Source organism: Rhinoraja longicauda, chromosome 4, assembly GCF_053455715.1.
Source record: "Rhinoraja longicauda isolate Sanriku21f chromosome 4, sRhiLon1.1, whole genome shotgun sequence".
Lineage (NCBI taxonomy): Eukaryota > Metazoa > Chordata > Chondrichthyes > Rajiformes > Arhynchobatidae > Rhinoraja > Rhinoraja longicauda.
In genome coordinates, this window is record NC_135956.1 from 63,698,930 (window position 1) to 63,725,440 (window position 26,511).

Genomic DNA, 26,511 nt, shown 5'->3' on the forward strand with positions numbered 1-26,511 from the left:
TTGATTGCTAGCAAAGTGATGGGAGGGATAATTGATGATGCCAACAACCTGCTCACAGAACCTATTTGGGTTCAATCAAAGTCAGTCGCGTATCAACATTATTCCCTTATCGTGTATCAACGTTCGATGGTAATCATGTATTGTCTTTCTGCTGACTGGTTCGCACGCAACAAAAAGCTTTTCACTGTATTCCGGTACTAATGACAATAAACTAAACTGCACTGAACTGTCCTTCTCTTTGGAGAATACAGATACAAAGTACTCATTTTCTACCTTGTCTACATCCTCTGCTCAAAGCATAAATTCCCTCCTTCAGCCTTGATTCTAGCATCCACAGACAAGATCTTCATATGAAAGGTATTGTAAACAAAAATGTTAAAGTCAATCCATGACCAATGATCCAGATTATCACTTCACAGAGTTGCTTGTTAATCTTTTAGCCGGCCTTTACTGGTTATAATGTATTTCCAATTTAAACATATGCCCTTGATTATCAAATATGGTGTCTGGCACCCTCATGAGGTCATAAATGGCATTTGATATGTCAAGCGTGGAATGGTAAACAATATTCTGAAACTGCTGCGATCTAACATATTGCAAGTTATTTTTTTAGTTTCATTCTGAATGAGCATTCATCTTTGCACATACTCACTTGCTGTGTATTTACATATTAACTAGTCCATTATTTTGTTTATTGGAGAAAAAAGGAACTGCAGATGCTGGTTACAAAAAAAGACACAAACTGTTGGAGTAACACAGCCAGTCAAGCAACATCTCTGCAGAACATGTATAGGTGCTTTTCAGAGATGCTGACTGGCCCACTGAATTACTCCAGCACTTTGTCTCATTTTCATGATTTTTTATTACTTGACCACACATTCCACATAATTTTCACACATGCTCGATTGGTAATATATTTTAACAATGGCGCGAAATACATTTAATAAAGAGGAAAGTGGAATTCTGATAGTTCTCAAATAGCTGTGCAAAATGACCACAAATAATCACACACGCATTATGAGTGCAGTACATTTGCACTCATTCTGAATTTTGTCCAAAAACTATACATTCATTCTTGTTGTGCAGGAAGGAACTGCAGTTGCTAGTTTACACCTTATGGCTGAGATACTCCAGCATTTTGTGACTATATTCAGTCTTCTCTATTCTTTCAATTCCATTCAACTCTCTTCTTAAAGCCATGCCATTTAATTCCTCTCAAATATTCACAATTCAATTTTGGAAGCAACTTCTTCCTCCTGTTTCCACCACTCTATCACAAAGTGTATTCAGGATTACAAATAAAAAGCTATTTGTTGCCTTTGGTTTGTTTGACTATCACCTCAAATCTGTATTGTCTGGTTACTCTTTTTTTTACACTGACGTGATTGATGGAGCTAACAAGCGGCTGTAGATGATGGAATCTGATGGGAAAGGAAGGTGGTGTATGGGACCAAATAAGGGAAGTGAGGTGGGCAGATGGGAACAATGGAGGGATGGCACGTGATGGGAGGAGTGTGTATATGATAGTTGAAAGAAGGATTTGAGTGCGAGGTTTTGGGTGGGTAGAGGAACCACGGGGAAGCAGGTTACCTGAAATTAGAGAAGTCAATGTTCATGCTGTTGAGTTGTAGACTGCCAAGGCAGAATATTATCTGTTTTCCCTCTAGTTTGCATTTGGCCTCAACCTGGCAGAGGAGAAGGTTGAGAACAGACAAGTTGATGTGGGATTGGAGAGGGGAGTTGAAATGGCTAGCGACCGGGAGCTCCAAGTAGCCGTGGAGTACAAAACAAAAGTGAACAGCAAAGTGGTTATCTAATCTGCACTTAGAAACATAGAAAATAGGTGCAGGAGTAGGCCATTCGGCCCTTCGAGCCTGCACTGCCATTCAATATGATCATGGCTGATCATCCCGCTCAGTAACCTGTACCTGCCTTCTCTCCATACCCCCTGATCCCTTTAGCCACAAGGGCCACATCTAACTCCCTCTTAAATATAGCCAATGAACTGGCCTCAACTACCTTCTGTGACAGAGAATTCCACAGACTCACCACTCTCTGGTCTTAATGCTGTAGAGGAGGCTACGTTAAGTAATATGGGGAGAAGTTGGGCACAGGTTACTGATTGTGGATGATCAGCCATGATCACAATGAATGGTTGTGCTAGCTCGAAGGGCCGAATGGCCTCCCCCTGCACCTATTTTCTTTGTTGCTATGTTTTTATGTAAGAGCATTCTATACAAGAGGTGAAGTTAGAAGAAGTGCATGTGAATTGCTGCCTCACCTGGAAGGGTTCTTTGGGTCCTCAGATGGTCGAGAGGATAATGGTGTAGTGCCAGGTGTTGCACCTCCAACAGTTGCAGGGTAAAGTACCTGGGAAGTGGAAGAGTGGATGGCGAGGGGCGAGTGAAACAGGCAGTTACAAAGGGAGTGGTCAATGTGGAAAGCAGTAACGGGTAAGGAGGGGAAGATGTGACAAATGGTGGGGTCGAATTAGAGCTGGCGTAAGAATCATGTACCGGATGTGGTGGGGTGAAAGGTAAAGACCAGGGGGACTCTATACCTATTCTGTCTGGGGATGGTGAGGTGTGGGCAACTGTGTGGGATTTGGAGGAGATAAAGGTGAAGGCACCATCAATCATCATGGGGGAGGAAGACTCGTTTCCTGAAAAAGGATTACATCCTAGAGTGGAATGCCTCAATTTGAGAATATATGCAACAGAGTCTGCTCCTCAATGGTCTGTGTTCCAAGCCACCATGATATTGAGCTCTTTTTCAGTTGCTTCTGACACTGTGCCTATTTCTATGGCAAAGAGTCCTCACTCCCCCCACTGGTGACACTTAGTCGTCTTCACACATGACACGTGCCTCTTCCTCTCCGGCCTTCTACCTTCTCTCTCACTTTTATTTTCCAAATACGCCATCACCAGTCTTGACTTTTCCATTCCTCTCACCCACTCCAACTTCACCCCCACTGAACACGCAGTCCTCCACTTACTCCATACCAATCCCAACCTTGTCATCACATTTTCAGACGATGATGCCTTTAAAGACTGGCAGACTGATCTAGGAGACAACTTTTGGTCTCCTCCTCATACCTGTTTGACTATTCCTCCTCACTGACTATGAACCCACCAACAAACACCAGGCCACCATCTCCCACGCCATCAGAGATCTCATCATTTCAGGAAATCTGAAGTCTGAAAAATGGAGTCTGAAGAAGGGTCTCGACCCGAAACGTCACCCATTCCTTCTCTCCCGAGATGCTGCCTGACCCGCTGAGTTACCCCAGCATTTTGTGTCTACTCACCATTTCAGATCTCCCCTTCATAGCCTTTAACATGATAGGTTAACCCTCCTCTGCCAGGGCGACGTCAAATGCAAACTAAAGGACTGGTGTGTGGGATTTGGAGGAGATGCAGGTAAAGGCACCATCAATCATCATGGGGGAGGAAGACCACCCCCAGACAGAATATAATCACCTTATATTGTACCTCGGTAGTCATGAAATCGACAACACAAATCGAATTCTCCAATTTCAAGTAATCTGCTCCACCTTGGTCCTCTATCCACCCAGATCCTCCTACACATACTCTTACTTTTCCACAATACATCAACACCACTCAGCCAACTTTTTCCCCACCCGCTCCATCTGCCCATCACCCACACAATTCTCCCTTTTGGTCCCCTTTCCTACTTTTTCCATCTGCCCACCTCACCTCCCTTATTCCATCTGCAGCTTCCGGTCACCTCAACCAAGCATGTCCCAGCCTGTGTTGTCTTCTCCTACCCTCTATCCCCCACCTGGATCCACATGCTAGCTCCTATCCCACCCTTCACCTCTTTATGCTGGCTAACTCTCTCCCATTCTTTCAGATCAGAGGAAGGCTCTCAACCCGGAAAATCAAGTGTATATTTCACTTCATATTTTCTGCCTGGCCTGCTTAGTTCCTTCAGCAGTGAGTTTTGTTCCAGATTCCAGCATCTGCTGTCTTTTGTGTCTCCACATGATGAACTTACAGGAAATGAATAAAAATGTATCTCAGTATTAATCAAAGACGGCAAGTTGGGATTGGTAGCTTTAGTAGAAATAAACACAAAGACTAATGGGCAGGAAGAGGGAGAAGACATATAAATTTAGAATGGATAGCACTTGCATATGTAAGTAGTTTGGATATGATTGCTAAAGTACTATATTACAAACATTAAAAGTCATTATCAAGGGAAATGGAATCAGAGGTCAACGAATGTAACATTAAAAAAAAAGATAAGTTAATTTACTTAATGTTGGTGATAGGAATTATAACAGGATCCTTATTTAAAGATGTAACACAAAAACAGTGTGTAAAATAATACAAAAAAGTGTAGTAGTGATTTCCAGAAAGAAAGGTAATACTTCACTAACCTTATTGAAATCTTTAATATTATGAAAATAGCCAAGAATAATGCAGTATATATCTGAATTTTTAGGAGTTTTAGGGGATTACATGACAGAACATGCAAAATTAGAAGGCAATTAATAGAACAGACAAGTGGACCCGTTGGGCCCAAGCCTCTCCTGCATTGGTGCAGCACCCTCTCCTCCCCCTCCTGCCTCTCAAAACCTCCCCTTCCCACCTCCCCCTCCATCCCCCTCAACCCCCCTTATCCGCCCTCCCCCTCCTTCCCTCCTTCCCTCCCTCCCCCCTCCCTCCCTCCCCCCCACCCTCCCTAAGAGATAGATTTAAACTTTGAAATGTGAATAACTTTAAAAATATAACACCGATTTCAATGAAACTTCTTCCATTAGCACCGGAGACGACGGTGAGTAAGGTGGGCCTAAAATTGTCCCGCTATCGTTACTGTTTTGCCTGTCGTTCAAGAACAAACAAACAAACAAACAAATGAGAGTTTTAGTATATAGATGACAAATCCCTTACCAATAGTGCTAGATTTCTTTTAGTTTTTAGTTAAAAATACGGCCAATAGGTGGTACACCTTTGCACAAGGACTCATTAAGACAAATAATATAGATGTGGATGCATTTCAGAAAAAAAACAGGATTGTCATGAATTGAAGCATTTTTACCCAATATTAATCCACATCACAAAGACCTATCATCATGAACAGAAGACATTCATCTTGACTTTCAACTTTCCATCCTTTAGATTTGTAACTATATCACCAAACTCTCTGATTCCATCAACCAATAAGTTAATGATGTGGCAAACATTTCTTCAAAGCGCAATTAGATAACAAATTTTCATCCAAAGAAAAACTTAAATCACAAATAGCAGAATGCTGGAAGAACTCACTGGATGCACTCATTACTCACGCACAATTTCCCTTTCATAAATCTATGCCGAGTTCAAGTTATTCACATAATATTTTTTAACATCCAAGTAGTTTTTATTCCAGGAATATTTGTCTGAATATCTGCCCATTAGAATGGCGCAGACGGGGGGCCCCCAATGAGTTTTGGCTGTCGATCCAGTGTATAAATCTCCATTTGTGTTCAAGGCTCTAGGCTTTGGGCTGTGAAGATCTGACATTGCATGCTTATGAGCTGACATTGCATGCTTACTTGCTTATCAGCAAAAATGAGCTGCCAGGTCCTTCTTTGTTGAGGTCAGGTTTGGGAAATTGTCAGGCACAGACCCTGTTGAGCAAGTGTGTAGGGTTCATGAGCATCATATCCTAATGATTTGAGGAAGGGAGGATAGATGTTGAAATCAGAAATGCAGAGAATTGGAAGACTGCTTGGTTGGGTGGAAGCAGTGGGAAAATGGAGGTTGGCAGATTGCTTGGCAGGAAAGAGGGCTATTTGAGGATGAGCCATCTAATTACTCAAACATGAATCGAGGAAGAGGGGTAATTTGGGTAGAGATAAGATAGAAATTCACGTGCACCTCCTCTAATCTCATCTACTGCATCACGTGTACCCGATGTGGCCTCCTTGTGCATTTATGAGACCAAGCGTAAACTCGGCGACCATTGCGCCAAACACTTTCATTTGGTCTGCAAGGTCTTCTGAATCTCCCGGTTGCTAAACACTTTAACTCCGCTTCCCATAGCCATACTGACCTTTCTATCCTGGGCCTCCTCCAATGCCAGAGTATGGTTACATAAATTGGAAGAACAGCATTTCATATTCCACTTGGGTATTTTGCAACTCAGTGTCTGAACATAGAATTATCCAATTTTAAGAAACTACACCCCCCCCCTCTCCTCCGACCACTCCCCTCTCCCTTCTTCCCCCACACTCCACCCTTCTTCCCAACCCCCACCTGGGCTCACACCTACCTCTCCCCTCCCCCTCCCCTTCCACCTTTGTTCCTTCCTCTAGCTTCACAAGTTGCAACTCTTCAATCCTTTTGTCTCACAAATTCTACCCCTTATCTCTGGCCGTTGTGCAATGTTTCAATGGTACTTTATTATTATTATTGCTTAAGTACGGAAGAAGTTTTTTTTCTGCTTACATCAATCTGCCTATCAAAAAACCCTCTTCACCTGTATCAACCTATTACCTGCTCGGCTTTGCTCTGGCCCTCCTCTCTTCCAGTTTTCTTGTCCACATCAGTCTGAAGAAGGGTCCCGTCACAAAATGTCACCTATCCATGCTCTCCAGAAATGCTGCCTGACCCGCTGAGTTACTTTAGTGTTTTGTGTCTTTTTGTCTAAACCAGAGTATGCAGTAATAAAAGTAAAGTTCCTTGTTTTTACATTTCACTGACGTTTCAGACAATTATCTCTAATTAACTTTGGGATGACCAGCTTTTGGGATGACCATTCTTTTTGAATGGTGATCTAAAGTATTCAATCCTTCACTCTTCTGCCATTATTCCAAGACTGGGATTGAAAGTTTTTGACAGAATCTACACAAATCTTGCTTTTATTACATTCAATTATCCAGAATACATTCATCCAGTGCAGGTGACTTTGCTACTTTAAGCACTCATTACTTTTAGGTACCACTTCTTTATCCATTTTTATTTATATCACCTCTTGCTACCTCTTCCCTTATTGTTATATTTACAGTACCCTCTTTCTAATTGAAGGGTGATTAAAGACAAGAACTGACTTGGGTTTGACCGATCACTCATTCACTCCACAATCGATCTGTCTAAATTGCTATTTGGTGAATTCCATGTACTTGTGAATGCTATAAATTCATCCACAATTATTCCTTCAGTGCAGCTGACTTAGGGGGAAATGGATCAGCAAATTAGTATTCCAGTACATTAAACTGGAGTTGAGAGAAAGCTTAGGAAAATTTACAAATCAGCTCTATGAGAAGGAAACACGATTGAATTCCTTACCTTCTCTCCGTGCATGGGCAATCACATTAGCTGCAGATTTACTCATTACGTGAACTATATAGACGGGACAGTTAACACAACTGGCTATCGTAATTGCCCTATGTGTGGCTTCAGCCTCCACCTCTTCGGGTCGACAAAGTTCATGACCTTCAGGACCAGAAATTCCCATTTCAAGCATCTTCTTTGCACCCTGCACAAAAAAAATAAAAATAGTTTATATTATTTTTAATTATGTATAGTTCAAATTATGGTAGAAAAAAAAGTCTTCCAGAATTTACAATATCTGTACAATTTTCCACACATTTCTGCTTCAGAACAATTAGCTCAATCCAAAGGCAGTCCCTTTCCATGTCAGAAACCATCCTGACTTGGAAAACTATTGTTGCTTTTTCATGGCCATTGGGTTTAAATTCAGGTATTTCCTACCCCGCAGCAAGATCTTCACCACAATGACTGCCTGGTTCACTACCCCTTTCGCAGTGGAAATGAGAGTTGAGTAATAAATGCTGGCTCCTACAAAGCAACCACTTTAATTGGCCATCCAACTCCTACCCTGATCTTTTAGTCAGCGGCCTTCTACACAGTTACAACAAGGTCCAATACAAACTCGAGGGATAACATCTCATCTTCCACGTGGACAAAATGCAGCCTTCCAGATACAATTCTCAACTTTAAGTAACTAACTCATCATTTCTGTCAAAATTAGAACAGGTCATGCAAGTCAATTTTATATATCACTAGCAAAGATACCAGCACCAATCCATGTTGTACATTGTTTGTTACAAACATCCAATCAGGAAAACATATACACAACTCTGTCTCCTATCACCAAGTCAAATTTGGATACAGTTTGTCATTACACTGTACACGGGTATGGTGAGAAGGCAGGAACGAGGTACTGATTGTGAATGATCAGCCATGATCACATTGAATGGCGGTGCTGGCTCTAAGGGCCAAATGGCCTACTCCTGCAACTATTCTCTATTGTCTACACCTTGTATCCCTTGCACCTAATCATCCAGATCAGCCTCATCTGCAGGACTTTGTCAAAAGCCATACTGAGGTCCACATAAACCATATACAAGGTTCTGCACTCATCAGTTTTCTAGTTTCCTCCTTCAAAAATGCAATTTGATTTGGTAGAAGTGATGTCCCCTGAGCATCATCCTGCTGACTCCTCCTAATCAGTCTCTGCTTTTCCAAAAGAAAATAAATCCCCAGAATCTTTTCAAACTTCCCTTCACTGATTCAAAGGTCACAGGCGTTTATTCTCCAGGTTTGGCCCTGCAGCACTTTATGAACAAGGTGACAACATTAGTATCCTCCAGTTTACTGATGGTGCCACGCCAGCATTTGTGTTGCAGTTTTAACTTGTAAAATTGAGCCATCCCATATTAGAACTTCAGATTTATAGCACAAATAAGCCATTTATCCATCTTTACTAAAACAAAGCCATGCCCTGATTTTTTTCCCTATCGTCTTTCACCTTTTCCTCTTTGAGTGGTAATTAATTCATCCCATGACAACAAAGCCATTACTAATACCTTATAACAATTAATATTGGCATATTGTTGTCACATGTACTGAAGTACAGTGAAAATCTGTTATCCAGTCAAATCAAACACGAGTACAACCAAGCCATTACACAAGTAATCAAGTTATTACACAATTAGAAAAATCAGAAGAAAAAAAAATCAAAGTAAATTCAGATTTTCTATCCTGGTGAATGAGTACAAAGGATAAATTAGAAGATAGAACACTCGTTTTAGCAGTGTTTGATATTGAAGATAACAGCCTAATTAATGTCACTATCAACTGGAGCTCCTGATATGCATAGGAAAAGAACTGCAGATGCCGTATCACAAAAAGCTGGAGTAACTCAGCATTTCAGGAGAGAAGGAATCAGTGACGTTTTCAGGTCGAGACCCTTCTTCAGACAAACTGCAGATGCCGGTTTAAATTGGAGTTTAGACACAAAATGCTGGAGTAACTCAGCGGGACAGGCAGCATCTCTGGAGAGAAGGAATGGGTGACGTTTTGGGTTGAGACCCTCCAGTCTGAAGAAGGGTCTCGGCCCGAAACGTGTCTACCTCCAGATGCATGGTGGTTGTACTGATCAGCCATGATCATATTGAATGGCGGTGTTGGCTCAAAGGGCCGAATGGCCTACTCCTGCACCTATTTTCTATGTTTCTATGTAAGTGACTTAAGAGAGTCCAGACTGGTTAGCACCCCACTCTCTGCTCTACATCAGAGAGGGCTATGACATTCATTCAAATTGTATCACCAACCCTGTGAGGAAGGGATATGTAGGTATTGACCTATTTTACTTTGCATTAATACTTTTTAAAATTTGTATTTTGATGCTGCTATATTAAAAAATATTTTTATATATAAATAATATCAAATTGAATAGTTGATGAATTTCTTGGTGTTAAACCTAAGGGAGACAAGGAGCTGAGATTGGAATTGCTCATGGCAGGGGTAAGATTTCAGGACATGTTGGTCAAGGTCTATTTGTCACTTGGAACCCACTGTCTTGCCAGGCATGTGTTGGATGTGGAGTTCTGCTCATCCAATCCTCCACAAACCTCGGGAAGTGTGGCCACTGGGTAGCAAAGCAAGTGTGGCCACTGGGTACCAAGGATCGAGTCCAGGGCACTTTCCTCATGACTTTAAAATGTTGCAATTGTTAAGAACTTCATCTGAATATACTTGATTTGTAAGAAAATACTCCTTAACATGCTAAAAATCCATATAAACGGGGCGGAGCAAGGAGCAGATGTGGCGTGTCAGAGTCCGGGCCTCGCGGGTTGCGAGGGAGGGGAAGAGCAATGGAGGACCCGGCGTAGGGGGGCCACCAGGAGGGGGGGAGAGAACAAAGGTGGACCTGGCACGGGACACTTTGTAACTTTGTCAGCGCCCTTTATGCAAGGTATGCAAGCAAAGAATTTCACTGTGACTTGTCACATATGGCAATAAAGTATTCATTCATTCATTGTTAAGATCTTCATCTGAATATACTTGATTTATAACAAAATATTCCTTAACATCAAAAGCATGGCATACACATAAATAATTTACCATTCAAATAAGGCCACAGTTTGGTTAAGACCTACCTCTACTATTAAATGTCCATTTTCAGCATGAACCTGAGCAATCGCTCCCAAATCCTTACACTGGCAGAAAGCATGGTACAGTTCATCATCCTGAAGCATGTAGACATCTTTATATGCCATGAACATCTTGAAGGAATTCACACCTCTCTCATTGACTAAAATTTCCATTTCTTCCTTCACCTGTGAAATTATTAAATGAACAGGAGAAATGTTTTGTCCAGACTGGTATGACATTCTTTGAATATAATTGGAAAGAATAACGAAAAGCTTTGACAAACAAGGGCAGAAGGACATGGAGATCAGCTCAGTCCAAAGCCATATTGATTTTCACTGTACCTTTGCATTCCACCAAGTTACAGCCACGTGGAATGAGTAATCACAACAGACTTTAGGATCAGCCCAGCTTTTCCATTTGTCGTAGGCTTCTAATAACGAGGCATCTTTATTAGGGACCACAAAGTCCAATATCATAGTGGTACCTCCAGCCACAGCAGCCTGTAAAATACGACATATCACAGTTAGTCAAAAGCAACTTCCTAATGTACAAAGTTTAATTCTGCCTTGCATTTCAGTTAGAATAAAGATTTTTCTTCTGTTAAAGAAAATGTTATCATTCCTGTTAGATCAAGGTCCGGGTACTGGGAGAGTAAGGGGGGATAAATTAAAACTAAGTCAATCCAATAAAAAGGGGTTGTAATGAATGAATGAATGAATGAATGAATGAATGAATGGGCCAAATATGTGCATATACAAGGAATGTGCCTTGGTGTACCGCTCACAAATGACAACACAAACATACAGTTAAACCTCATTGAAAACATTTCAAAATCCCAATTCTCCCAAATTATTGTAATTTATAAATAATTTAAACTCAACTCATTTGGTGACATGCACGTAAATGTCGCAGTTTGTTAACTAAATACACGTGGTGTATAAATGGTCTTGATTAGAGTAGGACTTGTTCTCAATTTCTTTTGTAATAAAGGCCAACATTCCACTTGGTTTCCTCACATTTGCTAACTTTCATTTTCTGTTCAAGGACACTTGGGTCTTTCTCCACACCGATATTACATCCTCACACTATTTAATTAACTTTTTTTCTATTCATCGTACCAAAGTAGGTAACTTCATATATGCCACCTTTTGCTCACTCTCCTTAACCTTCCTTGATTAGTTTGCATAAATTCTTAGTTTTTCTTGCATTTCACTTCCCTACTTTCCTTTGTATAACCAGCAATTCTGGATGTCAACTCTCATAGAAACATAGAAAAATGGGAGCAGGAGTAGGCCATTCGGCCCTTTGAGCCAGCACCGCCATTCAATATGATCATGGCTGATCATCCAAAATCAGTACCCCGTTCCTGCTTTTTCCCCCATGTCCCTTGAATCCTTTAGCCCTAAGAGGTAACTTTAACTCTCTCTTGAAAACATTCAGTGAATTGGCCTCCACTGCCTTCTGTGGCAGAGAATTCCAGATTTACAACTCTCTGGGTGAAGAAGTTTTTCCTTATCTCAGTCATAAATGGCCTACCCTTTATTCTTAAACTGTGACCCCTGCTTCTGGACTCCCCCAACATCGGGAACATTTTTCCTACAACTAGCCTGTCCAATCCTTCAAGAATTTTATATGTAACTCTCATCCCCTTTATCAATGTCACCATTGGGAATTGTACACATCTGAGGTCACAGCACTGAGCCCAGAGACATCCCTCCAGAAGGGTCTCGACCCGAAAGGTCACTCATTCCTTCTCTCCTAGATGTTGCATGACCTGCTGAGTTACTCTAGCATTTTGTGATCCCTCCAGTTAATGTTTGCTGACTTGAAAAATTACACATTCATCTTCTCCCATTATTTTCTATCTATTAACAAATTCCTGATCTGTCATAAAGTTAGAATCATAAAATCAAAGATTGGTTACAGCACAAGAAACAGCCATTCGGCCCATCATGTCTGCACCAGCTCTCTGCCAAAACATCTCTCTGGTTTGCACTTTTTCTGTGGCCTTGCAGATTTTACTCCACCAAATATGTATCCAATTCATGACTGAATACTACAATGGAACCTGTTATTGCTGACATATTGTATTCTCACCTCGCTATCTGTGCCAGTAGCTCATGAACTTTAATTAACTTCTCTGCACATACACATTAATGCACAGACTTAATCATTTTTCATTTTCACTGACCTCGTGAGGCAGCAATGAAAATCTGCTTTCACATGGGTGCCTCGCGTAGTTTCTTAATCAGAAATAGGTCAGGTTTCTGCTGAGGATGCCATTAACAAGGATTGCACAATTATTGGTATTCATACATGTTCTGCATGCCAAATGTCCTGCATACTAGTGCTGCAGTAAATTCCAATGTATCCATTCGTTTTATTTTCAAGATCACATTTAAACTATTTCAAAAAACTTGTTAATGACCACAATCAAACCATACTCTGTACAGGCATTTTGGTTATAAGCACAACATAGTTATTAGGTATCAGTCAGAAGAAGGGTCTCGACCCGAAATGTCACCCATTCCCTCTCTCCTAGATGCTGACTGACCTGCTGAGTTACTCCAGCATTTTGCAATACCTTCGATTTGTACCAGCATCTGCAGTTATTTTCTTATACAACATAGATATTGAGTTAATTCCGGACCAAAGATGCAGTATTGAAAGATGACGGCCACAGTAAATCTAAAATTTAAGGCTAATTCTAAATGTAACACAATCTATTTTCAAGCTGCTGTATCGTATGTACTGCAAGTTCTCAACCTTTTAGTACTTACCCTCTCTTTCTGATCCCATACTTTATTTAATGTTTCTTGTTGATTTTATATGGTAATGAGGAGACCAAGCTATCTTATCCTTTATTGTTTCAATATTACATTTTTGTTTAATTCATTACTTGCCCTCCTCCTTTTACAGATTGAGCTGCTCCTTGTCTGGGACACTAGCATTAAGGGCCTGTCCCATTTAGGCGATTTTAAGGCGACTGCCGGCGACTAGGCTGTCGCCGAACGTTCGCCGGTGTGTCGTGGGTATGATCATGAGGAGTCTTCAAAGAATCGGAGCGGATCTCGACGTGTCGCTGAGAAATTTTCCAGATAGAAATTTCTCGGCGACAGCTTGCTTGTCACCAGGTATCGTAGCTTATTGCGGGTGCTGTCGCATGCTGTCCCCAGGTTTGCTAGGTTGTCGCAGATGCATTTAGAAGCACGTAATATTAAATTAAGAAAAGGCATTTGAAGATACCATAAAATACTTGTGCTTAACCAATTTAGTTACCGTCAGGACATTTGACAGGTAGATTGGAGTTTGACGGTCAGGTAAGCGTGGGAATTTTGCGATGTTTCCGAAGACGGTGTAATCTCTTAGCCAGGTGCTAGTTTCACAAAAAAAGTAACATTCAACCACGGGGCTCTTTACACCTGAACTCACATCTGTAATACCACGTTCTGGCTGAGCTGCCATCCATTTATTTAAGTAGGGCCGTAAAATGCATTTTAAACTAAACTAAAAGCTGCAGGTAGTACAGATGCAACAGTTTTGAACGAGCAGATGGCGGTTCAAAGTTGCGCGCTAAATAAAAGTTTAACATTTTTAGCTCGACCTGCAATTATTATTTGTTTTAAAAGGCAAGAAGACTATTAAGAGATTTTTTTTCCAACGTAATTAAAACTCGAGCTTCCAGCCAAAAGTTAAACTTTGTGAATTTAACACCTTGAGCGGTTAACAGTAGTTCCAGCGAGGAGCCTGACTGGTGAATCTGGTGTGTGTTACTGACGGGAAACCAATCTAATAGAGAGGTTTAAATAAAAGGCGATAACTAGCAAATGCTACAAAATAAAATATTCAAAGCAAGTTTTTAAAAAAAACACGTGGAGGAAGGAAGTGCAGATGCTGGTTTACACTGAAGATGGAATATGTGAAATTTGGTCGGGACCCTTCTTCAGACTGAGAGTCAGGGGGAAGGGGGAAACTAGAGATCTGAAGAGGTTCAAAGAAGATCTTCAATAACTTCATACTATCAAACCTCCCTATGGAAGTGGCAAAATGTACACCGGCAGGTTATCACATCTCTGGGCAGAAGGAATGGGTGACATTTCGGGGTCGACACCGTACTTCAGACCAAAGGTCTCGGCCTGAAACGTCACCCATTCCTTCTCTCCTGACACACTGCCTGGCCCGCTGAGTTACTCCAGCCCTTTGTGTCTATCTTCGGTTGTCACATGCGTTCTGTACGACCTGACTCGGCATTGTGTGGTCATTGTCGTAAGGTAAATGAAAATTTTGGCGATCTGCTACGACTTTGACAGTCGCCTAAAAAATCGCCTAAGTGGGACAGGCCCTTTAATTACCCAACCAGTGGCTAATTAATGGTAGTTACAGTTGTCATTTACTTCAATTAAGTAGACTTTTGGATATTTTGGGCTCTTTTTCACTCCATTTATCTCCTAATCAGCATCCTCTATTTTAAGCCACTTACTGGCTCTGAGTGTTCCTTATCCATATAGTGTGAAAATTGGAGATAAAGTGGAAATGCAAGTTGTAGATGGGCTATTGCATGCTAGCCAATCGTAGTGCTTGTTAGTAGTAGCCCCGCCTAGTATGTGCTTTATAATATTAAGAACTCGCCTACGTCAGGCAGTAGGTGCAGCAGCTCGGAGCTGTAATGTACTGCATGTCCTGTGATGTAAGTGATACAATAAAAATGATGCGTTGTATCTTAGCGTTGATATAACCACTTTATTACATGGTGTCAGAGTCAATTCGGACCTACTCCTCTGTGTTTATCGGGTTTTATTTTTTATTTAGTTTGCTCCTGTTATCTCCATTATGGCTAATTCGTGTCGTCGCCCAGACCCTCTGATCTTTGATTTAGACATTGCTGAACGTTGGCGCCTTTTCGAGCGTGACTATACTCATTATGCTCGCATCGTTCATCGCAATGATCCTCTTGATGTGCGTGCATCTGTTTTACTCAACCTTGCGGGTCCCGAGGCTATGAACCGAGCTGACAACTTCGTTTTTGCTCCAGCTGTTTTGGGTAACGACGGCCAGGTCCTCGTTCCTGCCGAGACTGTAGTTGACCCTGCGGTTCTACTCAAGAAATTCAGAGAACTGTGTGATATGCCTTCGAACCATATAATTGAAAGAACAAAGTTCTATGCTCGTTTGTAGCAGGCTGATGAACCAATTGAACAATTCATTAGTGACCTCCGCCACATGGCTGCGCGCTGTCGATTTGGTGAGTTGCGGGACGAACTTGTTCGAGATAAGCTGGTAGGAGGCATGATTGATAGCAAACTGAGAGCTGAGCTGCTTCGCAACACTGAGTTGACCCTAGACCAGGCTATCCACTCCTGCCGTATTTCGGAGATTACTGCTTCCCATGCTGTTCCTGTCCACTTCAACCCACGCCAGAAACATAGCGTTAATCTTACAGACTTCTCCTCCCGCAGAACCTCTAATGCGCCTGCTGCTCGCTGTCTGAATTGCAACTATTTTCATGCGAAGGGTCGTCAGTTCTGTGTTGCTTCCGGAAAGGCTTGCAATTTCTGTAAAAAGTTGAACCATTTCGCTAGATGTTGTCGTTCTCGTGTGACTGCTAATGTTCCAAGGACAAGTTTGCACCTGCTTCAACAGGAATTCGCTGATAACGACTCCCCGGAGTCGTCCCCCGCGCTCTGCTCAGTCAGTGCAGATAACAGCTTTGTTATTCATTCCCTCCTCCCTTCGTCTAACAAGCTACTTGACCCTGCAGTAACTGTGTTCGTAAATAACAGGCCTCTACTCGCCAAGGTAGACACGGGCGCGAAGGTCAACGTCATATCATTAACTGCGTTCAACAAAATTCGCAATGCTGAACGTATAGATAAAGCCTCCTCAACGCTTCGGGCTTATGGGGGAGAGATCCTGCACCCACTTGGAAAAGCTCATTTAAAGTGCACTGTTGGTGAGCAGACCCACACCCTGCCGTTTTACATTGTTAAATCAAATTCAGAGACGTTGCTCGGTATCAACGCATGCCACAATCTAGGCCTGGTGTTTTTCGGACGCGCGGTCCACAAACTATGCCTCGCTGATGAGCCTACTCAACAACTACTTTCGCATTACAAAGACCTCTTTGATGATGAACTGGGCACGCTGCCTGCAAAGTATCGCATCACTGTTGATCCTACCGTCACACCTGTGGTCCGAGCGCCACATCGGGTTCCACATGCCATGCGTGACAGAATACACAACGAACTCAAACGCATGGTCTCAATGGGTGTTATTGCCGAAGTAACTGACCCGTCTGATTGGGTTTCCACCATGGTCGTCGCAACTAAGAAAAATAAACAGGAGATCCGCATCTGCATCAATCCCAGAGATCTTAATACTGCTATCAAGCGCCCTCACTACCCTATGCGAACCACAGAGGATGTCGCTGCACAGATTGGTAACGCAGCAGTGTTTTCAGTCCTGGATGCCAAAAGCTCCTTTTGGCAGATTCCACTTGACCCGGACTCATCCAACCTCACTACTTTCGCCACACCTTTTGGCCGCTTCAAATTTCTGAGGTTGCCCTTCGGCATCAACTCCGCCAGCGAAGTTTTCCAACGTACTATGGAACAGTTGTTTGCAGAGTACCCGTGCGCCATCATCGTTGATGATATTCTTGTCTACGGTCGCGACCTGGCTGAACACGATGCTAATCTGAAGAGAGTACTCGACCACGCCATGGACATTAATCTCAAACTGAATCCACTAAAGTGCAGGTTTCGCCTTCCTGAGGTCACTTACGTCGGACATGTTTTCACCAGCAGCGGTCTCCGACCAGATCCACTGAAAACTGCAGCCATCAATGAACTGCCGATTCCTACTGACGTTGTGAGTTTACAATGATTCCTCGGCATGGTTAACTACTGGGGGAAGTTTATCCCCAACCGTAGCGAATTATCGGCCCTCCTGCGCGAACTGACACACAAAGACACGGCGTGGTCCTGGTATCAGCAGCACCAAAGGGCCTTTGACACCCTCAAGCTACAGCTAGCTAGCGCACCAACCCTTTCATATTTTGATCTGGAGCTACCGGTTACCATCACCTGCGATGCGTCCCAGTACGGGCTAGGCGCTGCGTGCCTGCAGACCACGACTGATGGCGGCTTCAAGCCCGTCTCGTATGCATCCCGTACTCTGACTGATACCGAGCAGCGTTATGCACAGATCGAAAAGGAACTGCTCGCAGTGGTTTTCGCCTGCACCAAATTCAAGGACTTCATCTTTGGCAAGACCTTTACCATTGAGACTGACCACCAGCCGCTGGTCACTATTTTGAACAAGCCGATTCACGCTGCCCCAGCACAGTTGCAACGGATGATAATGCAGCTGCAGCGTTTTGATTTCCAGATCGTCTACAAGGTAAAGACATGCACATAGCAGACACGCTATCCAGAGCCCCGCGCAGAATCAATGAACAGCACCTCTCCGAACAGGATGAGTTCTCGGTCATGAAGGTCTCGTTTGTGCCGACTGATCGTTTACGCCGCCTAGCCGAACACACGGCTGCTGATGAGACTTTACAATTGCTGTCCAGTCATACGGGGCGGTTGGCCCCACAAACAGTCAAACACCCCGCTTGAGATACGCCCCTATTTCCTGGTTCGCGATGAACTAGTGCTCCAGGACGGAATCATAGTCAAGGGCCATAAAGCGGTGGTCCCAGCCGCACTCCGGGACGAATACTACAACGACGTCCACAGGGGTCACCCCGGCACCGAGGCAACCCTTCAACGGGCGCAAAGCATGTTTTACTGGCCCGGGTTGACTAAATACATACGTGGAAGAACCGAAACGTGCGCTGTCTGCAACAGCCTGGCACCACATCAACAGAAGCAGCCCCTACTGCCCCAACCGGTCCCGCCTCTTCCATGGTCCTCGTTGGCTACCGACATCTTCGAATGGCACGGAAAACACTACCTGGTTTTGGTTGACTCTTACTCGGGCTGGTTCGAGATAGATCTTCTGCAGACCATTTCCTCGGAGGCTGTGATCGAGAAGCTGCAACGGCACCTCTCCGTACATGGATCCCCTGCACGTATACAGTCTGACAACGGTAGGCAATTCACCAGCCAAGCATTTAAGAACCTTGCTAAACGATGGGACTTCCAACACATTACCAGCAGCCCCGCATTCCCGCAGTCCAATGGGCTCGCCGAACGCGCCGTCCGGAGTGCGAAACAGCTCATGGAACGAGCTTACCTTGCCAAATCCGACATATACCTGGACTTACTCAATCTACGGAACATTGCACGGGATCCTGTCCTAGGCTCGCCAGCCCAGCGACTGATGTCTCGCCAAACCCGTGCTCCCCTGCCTGTCTCCCAGCAGCTACTCCAGCCGCATGTTCAGTCTCCGCCCGTGGTGCAGAGGCAACTACAACGTCAACGGGACACACAGAAGCGGTTCTTCGACAGGTCCAGTAAGCCACTCAAACCTCTTGCACGTGGACAAGTGGTTCGTCTGCAAACCGACAAGGGCCATGCACGACTGGGACACATTTACGGCCCTTCCAAGGAGCCACGTTCATACCTGGTCGAAGTGGATGGGGTCATCTACAGACGCAACCGTCAACACATCCTTCCGGTGAAGGAACCGCATCCTGCGACTCCGAGTCATGATGCCCCGCATCTCGTGTTCGCTCCCACAGTTGATTCACCACCAACCGTTGTTCCTGCCGCGGGTTCCCCGCGTCGGTCGGTGCCTGACGCGCCCATGTCGTCTCCCACTAGTCCTGTCAAGTCGCCTGTTGCGTCCCCACTCTCCTCCCCTTGTTCTCCCGCGAAAGGAGGTGAGGCGGTCTCGTACCGCAAGAGGACCGGACGGGTTTGTAGGCCACCCGTTAGATATGACGATTTTGTGTAACTTTGCTAGTATATTCTTCACATTTGTTGTTCATTGTTTAAGCTACCGTTGTTTCTTTATTTCTACAAGAGATGTAGATGGACTATTGCATGCTAGCCAATCGTAGTGCTTGTTAGTAGTAGCCCCGCCTAGTATGTGCTTTATAATATTAAGAACTCGCCTACGTCAGGCAGCAGGTGCAGCAGCTCGGAGCTGTAATGTACTGCATGTCCTGTGATGTAAGTGATACAATAAAAATGATGCGTTGTATCTTAGCGTTGATATAACCACTTTATTACACAAGTTTTTGTTGAATATTGCTTCTCTGCTTCTCAGTGCCAGTGATCACAGAAGAAAGGGATGCTTTTAAACTATAAATCGTGCATAATAGAATTACAGTGAACCAGTACAGGAGAGATTGAATAAAGCATCTAGGATAACGGTGATTGTTTGGTGATGTAAAGGTATGATCCCAAATGACATTGTATTTTGTAGATGGTGGAGAGGTTTACACAGACAGTTCAGGGTTTAGTTCTTCATCACCAAGCATTTAAACTCTGACCTGTTATAACAATAATTCAATTCAGTTTCTGGTTAATGATGACACCAATCCCATCAGGAGGCAAATGGAGGTGTTGCAGTTGAACATGATGATAAAATAGTTGGTCTATTTTTTGTTTGTGAAGACCATCTGGAAATTGTAAGGCATAAATGTTAGCTGCTATATGTCTAACTGTTATTCAAATTTTGCTAAAGTCTGAAATGGATTTTTAATCTGATTTGGGACCACCACCAAATACTGCAGTATTACCAGCAAACAGGCCCATGCCTGAATTTATGATGGAATAAGATGTTTTTTGAAACATCTGTCACCAAGGATCATGACCTGATAAAAGCCTTTAACGATGTTCTGGAGCTATGATAATTAACTTCATGTAGCTAACCTGCCACTGCTTCAGATACAACTCCAAGCACTGTAGAATTTTCTCTGATATTTACACAGACTTCAGACAACAGACAGTGGATTATTGGATGCTTTACTTTATCAAATTGTAGTTTGATATCATGGACAGCTACTCCCACTACTCCTATGGGAGAAATCAAGGCTCAAGTGAGAATTGAACCTGATTGTTCATGTGACCAGTATGTTAACAAGCTGTTGTACCAGCCCTAACACCTGGGGTCTCAATAGATCAAATACTTCTGTAAGATTCTTGGTATGCAGAATATACGTATATTAATTCAAAGGTGATAAAATATTTTTGAGAGAATTTCCACCAAATGTGTTCATAATGATTCAGCATCAGAACAATAAGACAATCAAAGCTTAGTCTTTAAAGGTTACTTGGCCAACTTTCATGTAATTGTCATGGACCGTGTTGCATTTTAGATGTTTCCAAATGACCCAACACGAGTGCCAGCTCTGACCTTCTGGTGATGTGATGTTAAAGGGGTCAATTTATGGAATAGTTGCAACAATGAATCAAAAGAGTATAGTAATATGTGTAAATTCAAGAAAATGTTCAAAAATATTATATCTGAAAGATACAAAATATGTGATCAGCACTGAGAAATGACTGACATGACAGAAATGATAGTTCCTGACTATATTTGTGTTTCTTTCTATGTTTTGTTTATCTGCTTCTGACTTATGATGTTGTGTTTTTGTTAAATTATATTTTGTTAAGTATTAAGGGTAGGCACAATAAGCTTTGGCTTCTGCCTACACCTTTTTTTCCGGTCAGAAAATATCATGTGTGATTATATTGTTTTATTTTTGATACAATGATTTTGCACTATTTAACTTTCACAACTTTATGGTCAATCTGTTGTATTGTATTGACCGCTTTCAAGAGAGAACTTGATAGAGCTCTTAAGGATAGCGGAGTCGGGGTATGGGGAGAAGGCAGGAACAGGGTACTGATTGAGAATGATCAGCCATGATCACATTGAATGGTGGTACTGGCTCGAAGGGCCAAATGGCCTACTCCTGCACCTATTGTCTATTGTAAAATAAATAAATAAATAAATTTAACAGATTATGTTTTAAAAAATGTGCGGTGTCATTTCTCCAGTTACTATCTTTTTGCAACTATGCTTCCACGGTGGTTCTGACAGGTATGTTGATTTTCAAAATTCTCAGTCAGAGTACAAAACACTGCAACGTCTGTGGTCAGATGTTCAAACATACATCCATGACTGCAGTGTAAGAAAATAACCGCAGATGCTGGTACAAATCGAAGGTATTTATTTCACAAAATGCTGGAGTAACTCAGCAGGTCAGGCAGCATCTCAGGAGAGAAGGAATGGGTGACGTTTCAGGTCGAGACCCGAAATGTCACCCATTCCTTCTCTCCTGAGATGCTGCCTGACCTGCTGAGTTACTCCAGCATTTTGTGAAATAAATACTCATGTCTGCAGTGTTCATTGGTAAACACATGTGAAAGAAAATGTTCTTTTAATACATTAACTACTGAAAGGCATGTAAAGAATGTAAATGCAAGAAGATTGCATAATTGGTGTCACCAAAGACCTATCTGCTCCTGCACCACTGAATTTATCTCCACATACCTTGATTCCATCCCATCCTCCCTTGTCCAGGTCCTTCCCACCTAAATGCAAGACACCTCATATACCCTTCAATTCTTCAATAACTTTCATTTTTTAGGCCCCCATTGCTTCACCTTTACCATGGCCGAACAATCCCTTTACACTTCCATCCCCAAACAGGAAGGTCTCAAGGCCCTCCAGTTCTTCCTCGAATGGAGACCAAATCTATCTATTTCCCTCTACCAACACTCTACACTACCTAGTGAAACTTGTCCTCACCCTCAACAACTTCTCTTTTGACCCCTCTCACTTTCTCCAAGTTAAAGGTGCAGCAAAGGGCATTTGCAAGGGTCCCAACTATGTCCACCTTTTGGAGGTAGACACAAAAAGCTGGAGTAACTCAGCGGGTCAGGCAGCATCTCTGGAGAGACCCTTCTTCAGACTTCGATCAAGGTATGCCTACCTTTCTATTGGTTACGTCAACCAGTCCTTGTTTCATGCATACACTACCACCAACCCACAACTATTTCTCTGCTACATCGACTACTACATTGGGGCAGCCTCCTGCACCCATGCAGAACTCGTAGATTTCATTAACTTCACTTCTACCTGCCACTCTGCGCTCAAATTCACTTGGACTATCACTGACACCTCTCTCCCCTTTCTGGAACTCTCCATCACAGGGGACAGACTATTGACTGAGGTATACTATAAACCTATATTGGGCCAAAGTATTTAATGGTGCAAAACGAATTGAAAGACATAAATAAGCAAAGGGGGAAGAACAGTCGTGCTGCTGCCTCAATGTTCAGCATTGAGGGCGTGCAGCGTAGGTTCACTAGGTTAATTCACGGAATGGCGGGACTGTCGTATGTTGAAAGGCTGGAGCAATTAGGCTTGTATACACTGGAATTTAGAAGGATGAGGGGGGATCTTATTGAAACATATAAGATAATTAGGGGATTGGACACATTAGAGGCAGGATACATGTTCCCAATGTTGGGGGAGTGCAGAACAAGGGGCCACAGTTTAAGAATAAGGGGTAGGCCATTTAGAACGGAGATGAGGAAGAACTTTTTCAGTCAGAGAGTGGTGAAGGTGTGGAATTCTCTGCCTCAGAAGGCAGTGGAGGCCAGTTCGTTGGATGCTTTCAAGAGAGAGCTGGATAGAGCTCTAAAGGATAGCGGAGTGAGGGGGTATGGGGAGAAGGCAGGAACGGGGTACTGATTGAGAGTGATCAGCCATGATCGCATTGAATGGCGGTGCTGGCTCGAAGGTCTGAATGGCCTACTCCTGCACCTATTGTCTATTGTCTATTGGCAAGACCAAGCGTAGACTTGGCAACCGTTTCGCTGAACACTTGCACTTGTTCCACCAGGGCCGACTGCATCTCCAGGTTGAGCAGCAAGTTAATTAATTGACAGATTAGGAAAAGGGGAGGTGCAACGGGACCTGGGTGTCCTTGTACATCCGTCACTGAAAGTAAGCATGCAGGTACAGCAGGCAGTGAAGAAAGAAAATGGCATGTTGGCCTTCAAAGCTAGAGGATTTAAGTATAGGAGCAAGGATGTCCTACTGCAGTTCGACAGGGCCCTGGTGAGATCACACCTGGAGTATTGTGTGCAGTTTTGGTCTCCTAATTTGAGGAAGGACATTCTTGCTATTGAGGGAGTGAACCCTAGGTTCACCAGGTTAATTCCCGGGATAACGGGACTGACATATGATGAAAGAATGGATCGAATGGGCTTATATTCACTGGAATTTAAAAAGGATGAGAGGGGATCTTAGAAACATATAAAATACTTAAGGGATTGGACGAGCTAGATACAGGAAAAATGTTCCCGATGTTGGGGAAGTCCAGAACCAGTGGTCACAGTTTAAGAATAATGGGACTGAGATGAGGAAAAACATTTTTACCCAGAGTTGTGCATCGGTGGAATTCTCTGTCACAGAAGGCAGTGGAGGCCAATCAAGAGAGTTAGATATAGGGCTAATTGAATCAAGGGATATGGGGAGAAAGCAGGAACTAGGTACTGTTTTTAGATGTATCACAAAATGCTAGAGTAATTCAGCAGGTCAGGCAGCATCTCAGGAGAGAAGGAATGTTTCTACTGTTTTTGGATGATCAGCCATGATCATATTGAATGGCGGAGCTGAATCGAAGGGCTGAATGGCCTACTCCTGCATCTATTTTCTATGTTTCTATGAATGGAAAGCAATGGGCGCAAGGGACGTATATTGGCATATATCATCCTAGCCTTTAAAATGCACATTTATAAAAAGTGTACCATTTTGAAAACTGCATTTAAATGCAACATCAAATAAATAATGTATTATTTATTTAATCACTGCTTCAGTCACCGAATGCTAGCTTTTATATTTTTCTGTTAAGTTTTCTTTGATGAAAGTGACTCATACAGATTACTTTGGACTGTTACTTCGGCATGGTACGGTGACACAACTAGTAGAGCTACTGTCTCACAGCATCAGAGACATGGGTTCAATGCTGACCTCAGGTACTTGCTGTGTGGAGTTTGTATGTTCTCCCCATGACCATTTGAATTTCCTCTTGGTGCTCCAGTTATCTCCAACAATAGTTGCTAAGAGAATGTTCCATAGTTTGGATTTTTTTGTGATATCTTGGAACATTACGTTCTGTCCGTGCTGACTATTTTGTTGTGTCCCTTTTTTTAAAGTAGTGGTACATATAGCACAGTATATAATGCCGTAATGCCAAATAAATGTTCTCGCCTCACTTTATACAACTGAAGTGTGAAGTTAATGCAGCTGATTTCAACATGATACACCCAATGACAATATATTGGTCAAGTTTAGTTTAGAGACAGCGCAGGAACAGGCTCTTTGGCCCACCAAGTCCATGTCGAACTGTGATCCCCGTGCACTAGCACCATCCTACGCACTAGGGAGAATTTATAATTTTACCAAAGCCAATTAACTTACAAACCTTCACGTCTTTGGAATGTGGGTGGAAACCAGAGCACCCGGAGAAAACCCACACGGTCACAGGGAGATCGTCCAAACTCAATACACACAGCACCCAGAGTCAGGATCGAACCCTGGTCTCTGTTGATGTAAGGAAGCAACTCTACCGTTGTGCCACCATGCTGTCATATATCTTCCTACAACTGCCACAATTGTTAACAATAGTTCCTTTGTTTAAATATGACAATTTGGAATACTTCCAATGATGGCTGATTAAATACAGCATTCTGGCAACTCTAAATAAATTATAATTTTCCTCTGCAGCTAAAAAAAAAATATTAAGGCTCCCAGCATTTTTATAGAACCTAATTTCGAACCTTAATCAATGATTGGACCTGAAAGATTGCTATGTTACTGTCTTAATTCTTATATTTGCATTTAGCTTTAATCACAGCAGAGGGCATATAAAGCACCATAAACAAAGTGCATGCATTTCAGGAAGATTGGAATTGTTAAATTTCAACTTCACAGATGGCTTATCAACTTTTTGCTTTGGTTGATAGACAAAGTGCACAACATGCAATTCCAAAGGCCATATCCAATCCTCAGCATTAGTCCACCCAGCCCATAAGCACTTCCCATCAATGCAGGACATCAAGGTCTTGCTCTGTACTATTATGGCTGCCTGTGTTTTAGGCTTGCCAAAATATCCAGGAAAATCTCTCAATAATTTCAACTCTGTAAAGAGGTAATCTGCAGTATCATTTTACAACAGTTCATGGGAAACTGGAGTGCTATGGTAATTGTGGCAGCAGACAGAAGATGGGATTCAACTCACTACCACCAGCACTCACTAACCCAGCAGTTTGCCCAGCTTTTATCTGATGTCCACCAGGAATGGCCTATGCAAGAATCAGAAACTCAGGGATGATGACAGGACATGGTTGATCTTCTGGGATCAGGATCTGGACCCAGATTCGTATTCAACTTTATTGCTGATGTAATGTACCAGTGAGTACAGCACCTCATATTTTGCTTGGGCAGCTTGCAGCCCAGCGGTATGAACATTGACTTCTCCAACTTTAGATAGTTCCTCTGTCCCTCTCTTCCCCTCCCTCTTCCCAGGTCTCCCTCTGTCTTCCTGTCTCCACCTATATGCTTTCTTTGTCCTGCCCCCCCTGACATCAGTCTGAAGAAGGGTCTCGATCCAAAACATCACCCATTCCTTTTCTCTTGAGATGCTGCCTGACCTGCTGAGTTACTCCAGCATTTTGTGATACCTTTGAGTGAGTATGGCGCTATCACTGTAATTTTACGGCACAGCATCAATTGATACAGGTCTTTATATAACACTAGACTAAGTGGACCTGTTGGGCCCAAACCTCTTCTGCATTGGTGCAGCACCCTCTCCCCCCCCTTCCTCTACACCCCCTCCCCCCCCTCCCTCTACACCCCCTCCCCCCTCCCTCTACCCCCCCCTCTGTTGCTGAAACATGAACCTATTTTTTTTCCAGAGGTACTGCTTGACTGTTTTTATTTCAGATTCCAACATCTGCAGATTTGTGTTCCATGACAATCATGAACAAAATTAGGAACTGATTGGGTTTCATTATGTCTGGGTGCTGAAATTTCTTACATCACATTGCTGATTAGCTGACATCTTGAGGCTGGTCACTCATTCCAGATATTCCAGCCAGGGGAAAGATCTGTGTGTAGATCCTATCAAGCA

General features: G+C 43.0%; 1 protein-coding gene across 1 annotated transcript in view; it reads right to left on the reverse strand.

The window, feature by feature from the left end:
- The window catches only part of dpys (dihydropyrimidinase), a 62,546-nt gene that overhangs the window by 27,370 nt on the left and 8,665 nt on the right, over positions 1–26,511 (reverse strand). The window contains exons 4-6 of the mRNA XM_078398439.1: positions 10,751–10,909; positions 10,415–10,594; positions 7,296–7,485 (exon numbers count right to left, since the gene is read on the reverse strand). Coding sequence (XP_078254565.1) covers positions 7,296–7,485; positions 10,415–10,594; positions 10,751–10,909 — 529 coding nt within the window. The remainder of the gene's footprint in view (positions 1–7,295; positions 7,486–10,414; positions 10,595–10,750; positions 10,910–26,511) is intronic.